This window comes from Dipodomys spectabilis, unplaced genomic scaffold (assembly GCF_019054845.1).
Source record: "Dipodomys spectabilis isolate Male_0828 unplaced genomic scaffold, ASM1905484v1 ptg000003l, whole genome shotgun sequence".
In the NCBI taxonomy this organism is placed as follows: domain Eukaryota; kingdom Metazoa; phylum Chordata; class Mammalia; order Rodentia; family Heteromyidae; genus Dipodomys; species Dipodomys spectabilis.
The window spans coordinates 7090001-7107081 of record NW_024870680.1 but is presented as its reverse complement, the minus strand read 5'-3'; the positions used below and the strand labels follow the sequence as shown (position 1 = coordinate 7107081).

Below are 17081 nucleotides of genomic sequence, written 5' to 3'. Positions count from 1 at the left end.
TTCTACTCACTGGTGCAATGTTTTCTAATATCCTTTCTTGCTGTGGCTGGCTCTCTACCACTAGAGCCATACCTCCAGTATGACATTTTGGAGATGGAGTCTCACAAATTTTTCTGGCCAGACTATCTTTGAACCATGTTCCTTCAGGGTTCAAACTCCTTAGTAGCTAGGTGCAGGCATCAGGCACCAGTGCCCAGCAGGAATTACCTTCTTGATTATCACTTGGTATAGTCACAATGCATATTAACAAATAACAAAATGACTAGCTTGGTTTATCCCAACATTTTCCAAACATGCTCAACTATAGCTCTTTCTACTGTATAAGTTTATCAGCATGTTATTTAGATACCTGTGCTCCAAGAAATACTGTGTGATAAATAAACATGTGACCAACCTGCCTAAACTGTTCCCTTCCAATTCCTAACCACCTGAGCACTGTGCACTTGTGAGGGATTGAAGTCATCACCCTAGGAAATCATCTGGACCTTGTGCAAGAAGAGGAAGCAGAGAGAATGGAGCAATTCACCAAAAGTGAAGGCTTGGGAAGGGCTCCCACACATGAATTAGGCAGGACAAAGGAATAAGGGAAACTGAAGGATATGTTCTGTCTGAAGCAATTCAAATTCATCATCCTTACAAGTTCTCAAAGTGAGCTCCTCCAGTATCACCTGGGAACTGGTTAGAAATTAGACTTCCTTGAGTCTACTTCAAGACACACTAGAAACCCTGGGGTAGGACTCAGCAATCAGTGAGTATTTTTAGAAGCCCTTAAGGTAAACCTGAGATGTACTGCAGCGTACTGGCCACACTATAAACATCTGAGGAACAGCTATGATCCACAGGCTGATAACCAGTGAACTAGCTCTGGTGAAAGCCACAGATGGAACTAAGCGACTTTGATTTGCTGACTTTCTACATGAACCAGGTCTTTGGGTCATTCTTGCATGGTTGCAATAAATTCCCTTTTGCTCTTGTGATATTTTGTTGGTTGAATCCAAACCAAGATTGTTACACCAGTAAAATGAATCACAGTCTGAAGTCAAGCCCCAGTTCAGCCAGGAATGAGCTATGGGACTGTGGATGAATTGCTTCTCTCTGGAACAGCATGCCATGACCTCTATTGCCCACTAAATGGTGATGTTGGAATGAATGTCTGTGGCCTCTTCTAATCTGCTAATCAGGACACTGGCTTCTTTGGATACTCTCTGGGCTCTACAGATCTCCTAAGGACATTCCATAAATTTCTCCATTTCTATGCATTGTCTCTAGGAAGTTAAAGTAGCAAAAACAGAAAAATAGACAACACTCCAGTTAGGTATTTTACTTAGAAGTGATGATACCTTCAACTTGTCTGTTAACCTGTCTGTTGAAGGCATCTTCTATTAATTAAAAGGATGCCTTATCAACTCATCTGTTAACCTGTATGTTAAAGGCCAGGCATCTTCTATTAATTAAAAGGATGCCTTAAGTAAGCTTTTTTCCCCTGAGTCTTACTGCATTGCCCAAGCTAGCTTTGGACTCTGGATATAAGCTACTCCCCTCCCTCAGTCTCCCGAATACCTTGGACAATAGATGCATGCCACCATGCTCTGCAGTAAACTTTTAATAAGGTTTACTTGAGGTACCAATTATTTCTCCATTTAAAATTAACTTTCAGAATTTATAATTAGACTAATGTCAGTTAAGGATGATATCTAAAAGGGCTTTTAGAAAAACAGTAAGAATGTCTTCCATTAAGGTCTGAAACCCTGCATTATATAACTTCTCAGTTGACAAAGAACAAAAACTAGTATTATTTTGACCCTTAAATTCACATCCCTAGCTGGGCACCAGTGGCTCACACCTGTAATCCAGGGACAGCACCCAGACCCCAAGTTCAGGGCCTGGACCTGCCAAAAAAATTCACATCCCAGTAGTCTGATTCATGACCATGAAAACAGTCACCAAAATTGGGCACTCAAAATTATTTTATCTAGTTATTCAGGAGCCTGAGCTCTGAGGATCATGATTTGAAGACAGTACTGGGAGAAAAATCAGACTTTTATCTCTAGTGAACCACCACAAAGCTGAAAGTGGACATGTAGTTCAAGTGGTAGAGTACTAGCCTTTAACTATAAAGCTAAGAGACAATGCCCCGAGTTCAAGACTCTGCCACAAAAAAAGAAAGAGGAAGAAAAGAGGGAAGGAAGGAAGGAAAGAAGGATGGAGGGAGGGAGGGAAGGAAAGAGAGAAATGGAGGGAGGGAGAGAGGGGGAGAGGGAGAGAGAAGTGAACAAATGCTTTGATGGACAATTCTTTAGAATGACAACAGAAGGCAACCATAATAAAATAGAGATTTTCCTGTATTAACCTGGGTGTCAGGAAAGTACAGGAAATAGTTCAGTCACCTACTGAGAAAGTTCCCAGTATCTAATACAGATATAGAGAATGATCTGCTACAATTTTTTAATGCTGTTGAAATGATTGAGCTTAGGGTATAATTTTTTTAAGCAGGAAATGTTCCCAAGGAGAGGCAAAGAAAACTATGCAAATCTGGGAGAAAATAAAAAGAAGTGAGGAGGAAGAAATCCTTCAACAGAGTAAAAACTGTTAGTCTTTCTCTGTGTCCCTGAAAGGTTTTGATCCAACCCTATTTGTTATCTTAGAAAAGCTCTTCTGAAGAAAGGTCTCAGTGTAAGAACTGCTTGAAAGAAGCCAACCCCTTGGAAATAGGAACGGCTCAGCCATTTATTAATGTCAAATATGCTGCCTGCATGAATTAGTCAGCTTGTCGTTTGGAAGCCATACAGAAAAGTCCCTGTGCACCTGCCTCTCAGTGTCCTGACACTTCTGGCTTTAATGGCAGCAGGAACAACCACCAGAAAATAAAAACTTCTATTTTAAAAAAAAGCTGAATATAACCCATTCTAGTTTCTGAATAGCTGATCTGTCTATTTTAAAAAAGCTTCTTGCTGAAGTGTCATTGGAGACCACGGCGTAGAAACTTGTTCAGATTTAAAGTGAAAAGCAAAACAGGGTCAGTTTTCTGAAAACTGGCAGAATTTAACCCAATTGCCACAAACCTGACCTCAGAAACAAAGAGAAATGGTGCAGGAAAGGACCAGATTTCTCAGAGGCAGGACCACAGTGGCAAATATCCCAGAACTAAGAAATAGCTGCCAAGTAAGGGAGAAAAAAAATTAAAGGATTTTTTTTCCCCAAAAGCTGCCAAGTCCCAGGGCACATTTCATTCCCAACAGCTGGAGTGAGCTTCAGAAGCCACACACAGGTAGACGGCCCAGCCTTATTCTTTATTTACAGCACAGTCCAAAGTCATTCTATCAAGTACAAAAGGAATGGCCCCCATTTCCTGGCTTGGCATGGGACACGCTTCCTACCAGCTGCGTTTACATCATCTTCAGCCATCTTCTTTGGGTAGAAGAGGAATGGGGGGGGTGGGGGGGGCTTAGGAAGAGGCTGGAAGGAAAGACTTCGGCCTCAAAACCAAGGAGAATTAAAAGTCCCTGCCTGTAGAGAGACAAAGGGAGCGACTCTCCCTGGGAAGAATGGCGCGGTGGCCAACCCTGTTCCAGTTCTGAGGTCCACGGACGGGAACGGGAGCCGTCATGACGCGGTCTTCCTGCAGGTGGCGCCAGGACGGATGGCGGCTCCCGCCTGGCTCAGCCTCTGCCCCCACTGAATCTAATGGCAGAGGCCAGGGAAAGAACCACCACGTGCGGAAAGCCCAGGCGCCGTGGAACACGGGTGGAGCGGCAGGGTGGCAGGGGCCGGTGGGGCCGGTCCGCAGCGGCTCAGCGCTGCCTTCTGGCGGCTCTGTGGAACTCCCGGATCCACTGCTTCATGTAGCTCACCTCCCACAGGCGGGCCTGCAGCACGGACTCGGGGTCCTGGGCGTGGTTGGCGCGGAGGTCCAGGTGATGGGCCGCGTCCTTGATGAAGATGGCGACCAGGGTGTCTGAGATGTTTTTGGTTACTCCACCTCCGGACCAGGGATCCAGGTTGCCATTGCTGCAAATGGGGGGAAAGGAGAAAAAAAACAAAACAAAACATAAGAGAAGCCTACTGCCTACCTAACACCTACAGTTACCAACTTACACCCTGGAGGATTTGATCTCGGGGTCGTATTCGTGGACTAAAACGGTGCTGTGTGCTACAGCGTTACAGTATTTCAGCGGAGGGGGGTGGAGGGGAGGCAAAGAAGACTTGAGTTTGTTCTCTCATGAGTCAGCCTAGACTGTCTAGGGACTTGGGAGCCTAAAGTCCAATCCCAGCTTCGTCATTCCAAAATCTGTGTGGTGCAAATTGCCTGACTCGGTTTCCTCATCCGTAAAACAGAAATAACAACATTTGCCTTATAAACTGTAAGGATGAAACTGGACGGTTCGTGTGGAAGTTTTAGTAAACACAAGGGCTGGCTACAGAGGAAGGAGTCTCTCGATTAATGCTGGTTTTCTCTTTTCCTAGGACCTAATCATCAAAGAAAAATATATCTGTACTTTAAAATAATATGAATTATCTCTTAGCTGGAGGAATGGCCAGGGAAAGGAGAGACAGGGAGATGGAGAGGGAAAAAGAGAGAGGGAGAGGGAGAGGCATTAATCTGCATTATTTGTTCAATACAGTATAGTACTTGGGGAAATAGGATAGACATACTAAACAAAGTCCCCAGAAACTGATCAGAAAATTGGGCATTTCTCAAAAGAGCTTTACATTAGCTTCATTTTTTTAATGCTACTAGGTTATTAGTCTTCATGAGTTCACATAAAGCAGATGTGATAGAAACAGGTTCAGTAGTAGAAATACACTGATCAGTATTTTTTTCTCAGTAGGGTTGTTCAGCTGAGAGAAAAACATGAACACAGACTCTATCCTTAACATTTTAACAGCTTTATTGAGATACAGTTTACCACAAAATTCACCTATTTCATATATACAGCTCAAAGATTCTTATTGAGTTGTGTAACCATTACCACAATCAATCTAGAACATTTTCATCACCCCAAAAGGAGTTTCGAGCTCGTCAGCAGTCACCCCTATTCTCCATCACTCAGCCCCACACAGCCACTAATCCACTTTCTATCTCTGTAAGCCCTTGTATTCATTTGCTGAATATATCATATCAATTGAACTAAAAAAACAGTGGTAATACTTTGTGACGTTTTCTTTCACCTTTCAAGTTATATCATGTCGCATGCATGAGTCATCATATCATTTTTTGACAAATAATATTCAATTCTATGCATATGTAATATTTTATGTATCTTCATTAGATGATCACATTTGTACTGTTTCTACTTTTTGGCATTGTAAACTTAATACAAGCTTTTGTGCTGGTATGTATTTTCATTCCTCCTGGGTATATCTGGAAGTGCAATTTCTAGGATATTTGGACTTTTTAATGAACTGCTTAGACTGCTTTCCAAAGTGGCTGCACTATTTTATATTATCACTAGCAATATAAGAGGGCTTCATTTCTGTATAACCTTGCCAGCACTTATATTATCTCTCTCCTTTTCTTGTTGTTGTTGGTCATGGGGCTTGAACTCGGGGCTGGGTGCTACCCCTCACCTTTTTCACTCACTAGCGCTCTACCACTTTGAGCCACGGTTCCATACCTAATTTTCTAGTAGTTAATTGGAGAGAAGAATAACTGGGTAATACATCTTATTTTTTTTGAGTTCTTAGAGTTCATTGTATCTGAAAATGGTGGTACATGGCTATATCTGTAATTCTATCATTCTAGAGGCTGAGGTAGGAGCATCATGAGTTCAAAGCTAGCCTGGACTACATATATTCCCTGTTTTAACAAAAAAAAGTTTGTTCTATGTTCTGGACACAAGGCATCTATTAAATATATTATTTTCAAACATTTTCTCCCATCCTTTAGACTGTTTTATTACCTTAATAGTAACATTTGCAACACACAGTTTCTTGTGTGTGTGTGTGTGTGTGTGTGTGTGTGTGTGTGTGTGTGTGTGTGTGTGTGTGTGTGTGTGTGTGTGTGTGTGTGTGTGTGTGTGTGTGTGTGTGTGTTAGTACCGGGGCTTGAACTCAGAGTCTGGTGTTCTTGCTTGGCTTTTTTCACTCAAGACTGGTGCTGTACCACTTAAGCTATACCTCTATTTCTAGCTTTGTGTGTGTTTGTTCATTGGAGATAAGAGTCACACAGATTTGTCTATTCTGGCTGGTTTTGTAAACTCCGATTCTCAGAACTCAGCCTCCTAAGTAGCTAGGATTATAGATATAAACCAACAGCACATGGCTCAATTTTTTTCATTTTGATGAAGTCCAATTTATATACTTTTTATTTTGTTACTTATGTTTTGGTATTGTATATAAGAAACTACTGCCATGAATATTTATTCCTATTTATCTGGTCATGAATATTTATTCCTAAATTTTCTTCTAAGAGTTTTAGATTCTCTATTTTGGCCTTTGATCTATTCTGAGTGAATGTTTTGGTACAATCTGAGAAAAGGATCCAACCTCCATTCTTTTATGTTAGATGTCCAGTTTTCAGAATATCATTTGTTAGCAAAAAATATTCTTCTTTCAGTGAATTGTCTTGGCACTCCCATTGGAAATCAATTGACCATACATACAAGAGTTAACTTGTAGACCCTCAACTCTTTTCCACTGATCTACATTTAGGATATGCCAGAATCACAATTCACAACTGTTAAACTGGGATGTTTCAATCCAGAAGTTGAAGTTCTTCAAATTTGTTCTTCCTTTTTAAGATAGTTTTAGCTCCACATGAGTTTTAAGATCAGCTTGTCAATTTCTAGGATTTAGGGGAAGGATAGCATTGACTCTGTAGATGGATGAGTTTGTAGAACACTGATAACTGTCATGAATGATCACAGTTTCATGCTGCCGGCTGCCTTTCTCATACTACAAGCAGGGCTCAGTCACCTTTGACATCATTTTTGGTTTTATGTATTCCTGACCCATATAAACAATATATGTGAACACTATAAAACATTACAAAAATACATGCAGTATAATCATAATATTCTATAAGTGTAATAAATTTGAGTACCAAAGAGGTAAGTGAATCATGAAAATGGACATGAAAGTATTTCTGAAAAGCTTAGTCAGAATATTAACTGGAGTAACTTTAGTCAAATGTGCAAATTAAATGAGAAAATAAACATTTAAGTATATTAAGTACATGTATGCTTGAAAAACAATTTAAAATTCCAAAGTCCATTATCATACATTTCTCTTTTTAATAAATAATATTTTTTATTGCAACTAAGTCAAATTATTCTTGAAGAAAAGTTCTTTCAAAGTTGTCCTTTTATGGTTTGATTAAAAACAAAAGGGACACTTGCCCATGCAATTGTCTTCACTGCCAGATAAATATTTAATGTAAACCACACAGACATCAAATTCTCTTACGTGAACAAATAGCCTTCATCATTGTTCCAATTTGACAGGCCCAACTCAGATAGGAAACTCTCCACTATTTGCAAAACAAAAAGCTACCCAACAGCCACATAATAAGCAAATGGCATTTGATTTAAAAGGTCATCTGAAACAACCTAGTGGCTTAGCAACACTATTTGGAGTTGCTGAGAGACCTCAGATGCACATGGACTTGAATATCTTGCTCCTAGACATGCTAACTCAATCATTGGGAAATTCACAAAATTGAAAAAAAAATTCCTGAGAGACTCTGAATGCCTGGGTAAAATTCCTAACAACCAGCCTTACTTAATCACTGGCAATAATTAATTTGCCTGAGAAGTAATGTTAAAACTAAGCACCTCCTCAGGGACTGCCTTCTGAATTTATATTTACACAATGGAGAATGGCGGTTGGTAAAATAATCTCTGGGTTGCAAACACAAAACTACTGTGCAATTTAAAAAAAAAAAACTGGAGTGGGACTATTAACATCTACTAATTATTAAGGCCTCATTTATCCAACAAATAAATGTTTACCGAGTGCTTGGGGGTGGGGGGAGGTGTCAGGCACTCATTGGGCACCGGGGATTCAGCCAAGAACAAAACAGAGAAAAATCTCTGCTGTAGTGGTGTTTACTTCCATGACAATCCATTCATTCCAGAAATGACTCAGTTAGGTAACCATGATCCTATCCAAATTACATAAATTGGCAATTTGCCCAAGGTAGCTAATTCACAGAAGAAGCAGAAAACCATCAAGTTCTTCAAAACCTTAAGTAGCAATTTCTTTATTTTTTACTTTTTTCTTGTGGGGGGAGGGAAGGAGTTTAGAGACAAATTCCTGTTATATAGTCCAAACGGGCCTGGTACATAACCCTCTTGCCTCAGCCTCAGGATGCTTGGATTCCAGGTCTGTGTGATTACATCTGGTTTTATGAGACAAAACTGACACATCACTCTGACAATTACAGAGTGAAACTGTCTAATCAAAACAGCAGTAGCATACAGACTTGTGCAAGGGAAGCTGAAGAAAGGCACCTGAACGCAGAGCTACTTGACATGTGGTTCCTCAGGCGGCTCCTATCAGAGCACTAACAAGACACGTGAGGCTGTTCTTTTGCCTTGGGAGTGCACTTTCTTCAGGAAAGTGGAACTATGACCTTCCTAATAGCTTTCCACGTTGGCTTTTCCCTACTATTAACCTGTAGCAAAAGATTTCTTTGGAAAATTTGACTTGTCAGTACAGAAAGACAAACAAGCATCTTCACACCAGCCTACCAATTCAACTTTCACAGGCTTCAAAGACTTCCTGTACTGGGAACTTCATTCCTCATCCTATCCTATGCATTTATTGGGCATTCTACTGTGCCCTAATCAGGTAGCAGATGTTAATAAATGGTACGAGGTAGTCTGAGCGCCTAGCAAGGCTGAGGCCACAGTGAGAATCTATCTTTCCTGAAAGGGTCAAAGATTTCTTGGAGGCCTGAGACTTAAGTCATAGAGAAAAAGAGAAAGAAAAAGGATACTCAGAGTAAGTCTGTAGTTTCCCGCAACTAAAACATAAAGTGCAAGGTGGTAAGTGCACTTCTTATTTATTCAACCAATAATTTTGAGCATATATATTTGCCAGGTCTGGGCCTAGTACATTATTGGGTTAATGTTGTGTTTTGTTTTGCTGTTGTGTAATGTTGTGTTGTGCTGGTACTATGGCTTGAATTCATGGCCTTGAACTCTCATTCCACTTGCTTGCTGATGACTGGTACTCTACTACTTGAGTCAAGCCTCTAGTCTGGCTTTGTGATGGTTAAGTGGATATGGGGTCTTACAGACATCTCTGCTTTGTCCTACCAACCTCTGATCTCAGCCTCCTGAGTAGCTAGGATTACAGGCATGAGTCACCATGTGGCAACAGATTAACTCTTTCAAACATCACAGCAACTTTATGAAGTGAGTGGTATTCTTGTTATCATTTTACAGATGGTAAAACTAAGGATCAAAAAGCTTAATTTGAATGAAGACAGACCATTATACCTTTGGACAGATCTTACAGAGCATTGTTTCTTCTACTAAACTATAATATCTATCTACTGATTTCTAGTCTTATTCCTGAAACTTTTCTCACATATTCTACCCCCTTTTCCCATAAACGTGATGATGATGATTCTGACTATATAAAAGGTTATAGGTGCTATAAAAGGTTATATGGGTAATTATTGTATCTACCTGTAATTGTTATATCCAATGAGACAGGAAAATGTATTTGACCAAAACTCACATTTTGAAATCTCATACAAAGATTGAAAATGTCATTTAAGTTCACTTAAACTTTACATAGTAGGGTCAAAGCAAGGAGGTGTGAATTTAAAATTCAGAATGGTAGAACTCCTTATAACCATGAGATAAGCTCCTGAAGTCAAGCAAACTGACAAAATACTTCCTAGAGGAGGAAGACGAATGACCTTGGACACTGCTATGTCTAAACAGTCCAAAATTCTGGGTTAGGTCAGGTGTCCATGGATCATGCCTGTAATCCCAGCTACTTGGAAGGCAGAGATCTGAGAATCACAGTTCTAAGTCAACCTGGGTAGGAAAGTCTGTGAGACTCTTATCTCCACTTGACTACTGAAAAGCCAGAAGTGGAGCTGTGGGCTCAAATGGTAGAATTCTAGCCTTGAGCAAAAACAGCTCAGGGACAGTGAGCAGACCCTAAGTTTAAGCCCTAGTACCCGCACAAAAAATAAGAAGGTATAATAAATATTTAAAATATATAATAAGAACAAAAGGTGATGCTTCATTTTGTACTGGAGTAGCTGAAAAAACTATTTTAATTTTGTTGCCTTTTCTTTAAGCTTTAAGCATTATAGTAACAGCAGAAAACTCAATGGGCACCACTGTTGTACTGTGTATTCTGTTAATACCCAACACTATACTAGTTCTATCTTCCAGCAATCCTAGCCAAAACTCACCTGAAGACAATGTTGGTGTGTGAGCTGATGTGTTTGCCTCCATACACGGTACCAATCCAGGAGGGCCGAGGCCTCACACCCCACTGTTTGTAGCATTCATTTGAAAACTTCTTAAAGTCCCATGACTGAGGCTCAAACATGTCTTCAATACCATTAGTACAAAAAGGCATGACCATTTCTGTACAGGCCTTAAAAAGCAAACCAAGAGACAAGTGAAAAAGAGCACAAGGCAAAGATGGGGCTTGAAATCAGGCAACTGACCTTCAGAGACAGACCTCTCCAGTCCTTATTTACTGATATGCCAGAAACTCCTTTTTATTCAAAGAAAGGTTTGGCTAAGACATGTTAGAAGTTAGAATTATGTGTTCTATTTTTTGCCAATGACCTTCTTTAACATTAATATAGTATTTAATCCTCAGGACAACTCTGGAAATAAAGCGCTATTATCACTACTAGTCTTATTGTGTCCCTAAAGGAATACGCCTCACACAACGAGATGTTCCTGCCTCCCCGTGTCCATATAATGCTGCCATAGAGGACGAAGAAAGATTTATTACAATGTTAGTTCACTTCATCTATCTTTCTCACGAGCTATATTTGAAAGAAAGATCACAAATTATTTATATTTGTATATGTGAGGCATAGAAAAGATGATTAACACTTGCTGTAAATTTGATGATGATCATATACAGGGAGGGAGAAAGGGATGGAAGGAGGGGAAGAAGGAAGGAGCAAGGAAGGAAGAAATGAAAGAAGGAAGGAGAGAAGGAAGAATTTGTGGAAGGAGAGAGGAAGGGAGGGAGGGAGGGAGGGAGGGAAGGAAGGAGACAAAGAAGGAAAGATGGAAGGAAGGAAGGAAGGAAGGAAGGAAGGAAGGAAGGAAGGAAGGAAGGAAGGAAGGAAGGAAGGAAGGAAGAAAGGAAGGAAGGAAGGAAAGGAAAGGAAAAGAAAGAAGGGAGAGAAGAAAGGAATTTGTTCCTGCGCTCAAGTATAACAGACTTGGATCTGGGTTATGTGACAGAATCTTGTCTAGTTTTTGTTACAGCACAACTTTATTAGTGAAAAAACAAATTCTGCTCAAGGAAATCATACATGCTTACCTGATAGCCCCAACCCAGGGTTCCCAGATTGCTAGTTGTTGTTTCTGAAATATTCAAGCATTTTGTTTGGCCTGTATAATTGTAATATAGATTCAAAGCTTGGAAAACATTCTCTACCAGCTGTGATTCAGAGGTATCAGGTTCTTTGAAATATTGGCACACTTCCTGTCATTTTGGAGAGATAAACAAGAGAAGAGTTCGAATAGAAATTTAAAATTACAGTTTAAATATGGAGAATAGGAACCCTTTTGTATAATCACTTAAAGATAGTAACATAAATATAAATAATTTTTAATTACAGCTTAATAACCCAAATACGAAACATAATTTTTTAAAACATCTAACTACATTTCTTAAAAATGTCTTAAGAAGCCGGGCGCTGGTGGCTCACGCCTGTAATCCTAGCTACTCAGGAGGCTGAGATCTGAGGATCGCGGTTCAAAGCCAGCCCGGGCAAGAAAGACCGTGAGACTCCTATCTCCAGTAAACCACCAGAAAACCGGAAGTGGCGCTGTAGCTCAAGTGGTAGAGCGCTCGCCTTGAGCTGAAGAGCTGAGGGACAGCGCCCAGGCCCAGAGTTCAAGCCCCACGACCGACAAAAAAAAAAAAAAAATGTCTTAAGTATAAGCCCTCCCAACAAGAATAAATCTGGTGTGTATGTGTGTGTGTGTGTGTGTGTGTGTGTGTGTGTGTGTGTACATGCGCTCACGCACACATGCACATGTACACAGGCTAGTTCTGGGGCTTGAACTTAGGCCTGAACACTGTCCCTGAGATTTTTTTGTTCAAGGCTAGCACTCTAACATTTGAGCCACAGCTCCATTTCTGGCTTTTTTTGGGGGGATGGTTAACTGAAGATAAGAGTCTGACAGGCTTTACTGCCTAGGGTAGTCTCAAACCTTGATCCTCAGCTTTTAGCCTTCTGAATAGCTAGGATTACAAGTGTAAGCCATGGGCTCCTGACAAGAATAAATTTCTTAACACCTTCCCAGGCTACAGAAGTGAACCAAAGTTATTCACACAGTATGCAAATTTCCCTCCACTTACCATTCCAGGTTTTAAGATACTCCACTTAAATACTCTCTGCTCTCTGGGGTCATCCTTGCCTGCTTCCCAGCTTAGAAGAATTAAACCACCACCTTCTGATATCCCTTCCACTAGACCCTGATCATATTTCTATTAGAACCTCAATGAATTCCAGAAAGTCTCCCCCAACACAAAGCATGGCATCTGCCAACTGTTTACTGAATGAAGTACTACATTTTTTACAAAAAATGCAAACTTTATAAAATTTCTTCCAGAGCTAATTACTACATTAAGTTCCACCATCTATGATGTGATCAGAAGCATATTCTGCTGTTTTCCAACTCCCATGTATTTCCATCACTAGCCTATATATCAGTGCCTGAAATTCTAGCTGTGAAAATCACAGTCAATACTAAATGAAATGTAAGAATCATAAACAAATATTGAATACTAGTTGATGACATTAAAGGTTAATTCTTTAGGGAAATGCCTGTAACTTACTTTGAAATGCATTTTTAAAAATAAGATGGATAAAAGCATGACAAGCAGGGCCATGATTTAAAGGCTAAATCATTTGAGACATGGTCTCAAATGTTTAGGGGCGGGAGAAAAGAAAGGATGAGAGAATGGATATATTCAAAGTACAATACAATAAATGTATGAAATAACATAATGAAATCCAACAAAAACTCTAAAAAGGATAAAAGGGGAAAGTTGAAAGAACAGAGGAAATGAACTGGGGAAAAGTTGGTGCCTCTATTCTGCATAACATGACAATTAACATTCTATGCAATGTTAATTGGTACTTTGTGAAAAAAATCTTCTTAGTCATCATTTTACAAATATTATGATGTTATTTTAGCAAATGTGAAGTTTCTTTGACAGTAGAATTTCACAGAGCCTTTAACAACCTCAACTGCAAACTGATTTCCCAAGATAATAAGTTTTTGGTAATGCTAAGTGTGAGTAAAATCAGAAAATACGATATCCAAACAACTGGATACACCTTTTAAAAAAAGTTAACTATGGGGCTGGGAAGGTGGCTCAGTGGTAGAGCGCTTGCCTTGCATGCATGAGGCCCTGGGTTCGATTCCTCAGCACCACATAAGCAAAAAGAAAAAAAGCCGGAAGTGGCTGGAGCTGAAGAGCTGAAGGACAGCACCCAGGCCCAGAGTTCAGGCCCCACAACGGGACCCAAAAAAAAAAAAACCAAAGTTAACTGTGAGGTCATTATCATATGGCCCAACCAATGTTTGGCATCTGCAAGAAGAAATAGGATTGAGCCAAATGGAGAGCCCATCTATTACTGTTAAAACAAAAAGGAATTGGCAGGTTAAGAAAAATTGAAAGTCAAAACAGTGTTTCAGTATTGTGAAAACTCTTGCTTATTCATAGTAAATTAAAAAAAAAAACTACCCCATATTTGAATAGCACTTTTCTCAGAAAGCTCCTAAGCAATAAAGCCATCAGAAATACTCAAGACAATATGAAAGATGAGGACCGGTCACTGGCTGCATTATACGATTGCCAAGAGCTGATTGGTATTCTTTCCTCTCTCTGGACAACAACAGCAGACTCAGCTCTTTCCGAATGCAGTACAGAACTACAGATTAGATAAATGGAATGCAGAGCATTATGTCTGAGCACAGCATGGTGTAAGGGGCAGGGTCACAGCGCTGGCTGGGCAGGAGAAAGGAAGTACTGATATGTAACAAGTGCCTACGACTCTGGAAAAAGAACAGTAGCAAGTGAGTGTGACTCACATGCTGGCATTAGATCCCCGCTTAGAGCTGGAACACTGAGCCTCTGTCAGGCAAAGAAAAGGAGTCCCATGAATAGCCTTCTCTGTAAAGAGTAGTTACCATCATTCCTGAGAAGACACAAGCATGGCTGGAGACCGGCACCAGCTGACAGTACTTGGGTTTCAGCAGCCCCAGAACATCACGGTCAGAAACTTGGCCTCTGCAGATAGAAACTCCATGCCTAGATTAAAGGAAATCCTGGCTCTACTGTCCTTGTAATGTCAGATCCCCATGAGGACTGGGTCAGGTTCTGAAAAGGACATTGACCAACAGGACAAAAACGTAGAGTTGCCAGGATAAGGAGCTGAGGAACAAGCAGGTAAAGCAATCCACTCATCTGGATCATTCTCAATATTTCAGTATTATAAATAAAGCTCAAAAAATCCCTAGGGCTATTTGTATTTATACATATGTATACAAATGTAAAGATTCACAAATACATATATAAATGTATATATACACATGTACACACACATATATGTGTACATATATGTACGTATATAATTATATACACATATTCATCATTCCTAATTTAAGATACATTCTTAGGAGAATTACTTGTTCAAAAGAAATAGGCTGTTGTTTTTTTTTGGTCAGTCGTGGGGCTTGAACCCTGGGCTTAGGTGCTGTCCCTCAGCTCTTCAGCTCAAGGCAAGCACTCTACCAATTGAGCCACAGTGCCACTTCCGGTTTTCTAGTGGTTTATTGGAGATACGAGTCTCACAGAAGTTCCTGCCCAGACTGGCTTTGAACCGCGATCCTCGGGTCTCAGCCTCTTGAGTAGCTAGGATTAGAGGCGTGAGCCACGGGCGTCCAGCTCACTTTTTATTTCTTAATATAAAAGTGAACACGAGGTTCTTCTTTGTTGTTATTGTTTTTAATGTACTGTATGATTTTTGTTTCTTTTGTATGTTCTTCCCCCTGTTGTCACTGTATTTGATTCTGGTACCCTGGTATTGTATATACGTTTATTTGAATTAGGGAAGAGAAAGGGAACAACAGAATGATGAGACAAAGGACAAGGGGGGAACCAATGCAACAGTGACATTGGTAAGACAATATGTTGGAAACGATCTGTACAACTTGAGCGGGGGGAGTTGAGGGAGGGAAAGTAGGAGAAAAATGAGGGAAGGGGTAACAAGTTTAATAAGAAATGTACTTATTACCTTACTTATGTAACTGTAACCCCTTTTTATATTACCTTGACAATAAAAAAAAAAGTAAGCACTCAGGAAACATTTATAAAGTATATGAGAAGGATACTCTAATTATTCTAGTTTTTATTAAAGAGTACAGAAATGGTACAAAAATAGACCATTTACACAACCTTCCAGCCAAACTCATTTGATCTACACTCAAATATTTAGGTCTGTCCTTTGACCCAATGTACACCAAGAAAGTAAAGATAATGACTTGTTTAAAATTTTTAAGTGTCCATACCTAGGAAGATAAGCATGTGAATAAAAGGAAGAAAAGGAGAGTAAAGAAAAAATTTTTTAAGAGGAAGGAAAGAAGATAGGTTAAAAAAAAAAAGACCAATCTCCTCTCAGAGAGCATGGCCCATCCACATTAGAGAAAGGATTAAGCAGATACATTCAGCTTTTCTAACAGATTTTCTTTCTCTAGGGCTTCAATACCCCCTCTCACACTCACTGAGATAATCACATTAGTTTTGTCATTAAAAGCTCCCTTTTCATAGCATGCACCTAAACCGCTTAAACCACCCAGAGAGGCCGCATACATTATCAAACACCAAGACAAACGGAAGAGATTTTCCCTCTTATGTCTTATTATTTCACTACACCTATCTGTGTGCTCAAAAGACTAAGCCAAAATACTTAGTTATCAGAAGGGGGAAAAAAAGAAGATTCCAAAATGAACAGACTACAGCATCCTTTAAAACTGCTCCTTGAGCCAAGGAGAGACCTAGTAGTCAGGTGGCCTAAAGAGTTAAATGACAGAGGGGTTTTCTCTTTCCCTTTTCTCTTCTTCCTCCTACCAGGCCAAGTCCATAATTATTTCTGCATGAATGTTGCAGCTTCTGTGAACAGTAAACAAAAGCAAATGGAGTCTCAGTGCAAAGCCTAATGACAAATTAAAAGAAATGATAGTTGAACTGACATGGAAAATGGCATTGAGCTGCTGCCCATGGATCCTACAGAATGGTACAATTCCAGACAGAATTGGAAATCACCTGCTTTTTCCCCCCATAACCCAACTGTTACATATTATCTCACCACCCCAAGCCAGAGTTACAGACTTAGAAAAGGAAGGCTGTTTGTCAGCCCTTTAAAAAGGAGGAAGTGTATCATAAGGAGGAGGAGTTCTGGCTAAATGGAACTATCCAAGTGAAAGAGCGAGCCCCAGCTGGGTAGTGTTCCAGGGATTAGCAGGTTGGGAGAACAGAGAGGAGGTCAAGAAAGGAGAAATAGAATGGGCAGGGAAAGAAAGTGATCTGAAGCTCAAAGATGGGGAGGGAAAGGCAATGGATAAATCAGAGGGGATAACTATAGGAGGAAACAGAGACAATGGATGTTTCTAAAGAAACAAAAAAAAATCAGAAAAAAACAATCACAAACAAGTTATTAGCAATTCAGAATATTTTTTTTTGTTGGGGGGGGGCGCTGATAGCTCACACCTACTCAGAAGACTGAAAGCTGAAGACCAATGTTGGAAGCCAGCCCTGACAAGAAAAGTCAATGAGACTCTTATCTCCAAATAGCCACCAAAAATCCAAGAATGGAGATGTGGTTCAAGCAACAGAGTGCCAGTATT

General features: G+C 40.0%; 1 protein-coding gene across 3 annotated transcripts in view; it reads right to left on the bottom strand.

Moving 5' to 3' along the window:
- Positions 1 to 3269: 3269 nt before the first annotated feature.
- LOC122114493 (prolylcarboxypeptidase) overlaps positions 3270 to 17081 on the bottom strand; it is a 76662-nt gene continuing 62850 nt past the window's right edge. For all 3 annotated transcript variants that reach the window (XM_042687703.1, XM_042687712.1, XM_042687694.1), the window contains exons 7-9: positions 11479 to 11643; positions 10379 to 10566; positions 3270 to 4008 (exon numbers count right to left, since the gene is read on the bottom strand). In XM_042687703.1, coding sequence (XP_042543637.1) covers positions 3792 to 4008; positions 10379 to 10566; positions 11479 to 11643 — 570 coding nt within the window. In that variant the 3' untranslated portion in view covers positions 3270 to 3791. The remainder of the gene's footprint in view (positions 4009 to 10378; positions 10567 to 11478; positions 11644 to 17081) is intronic.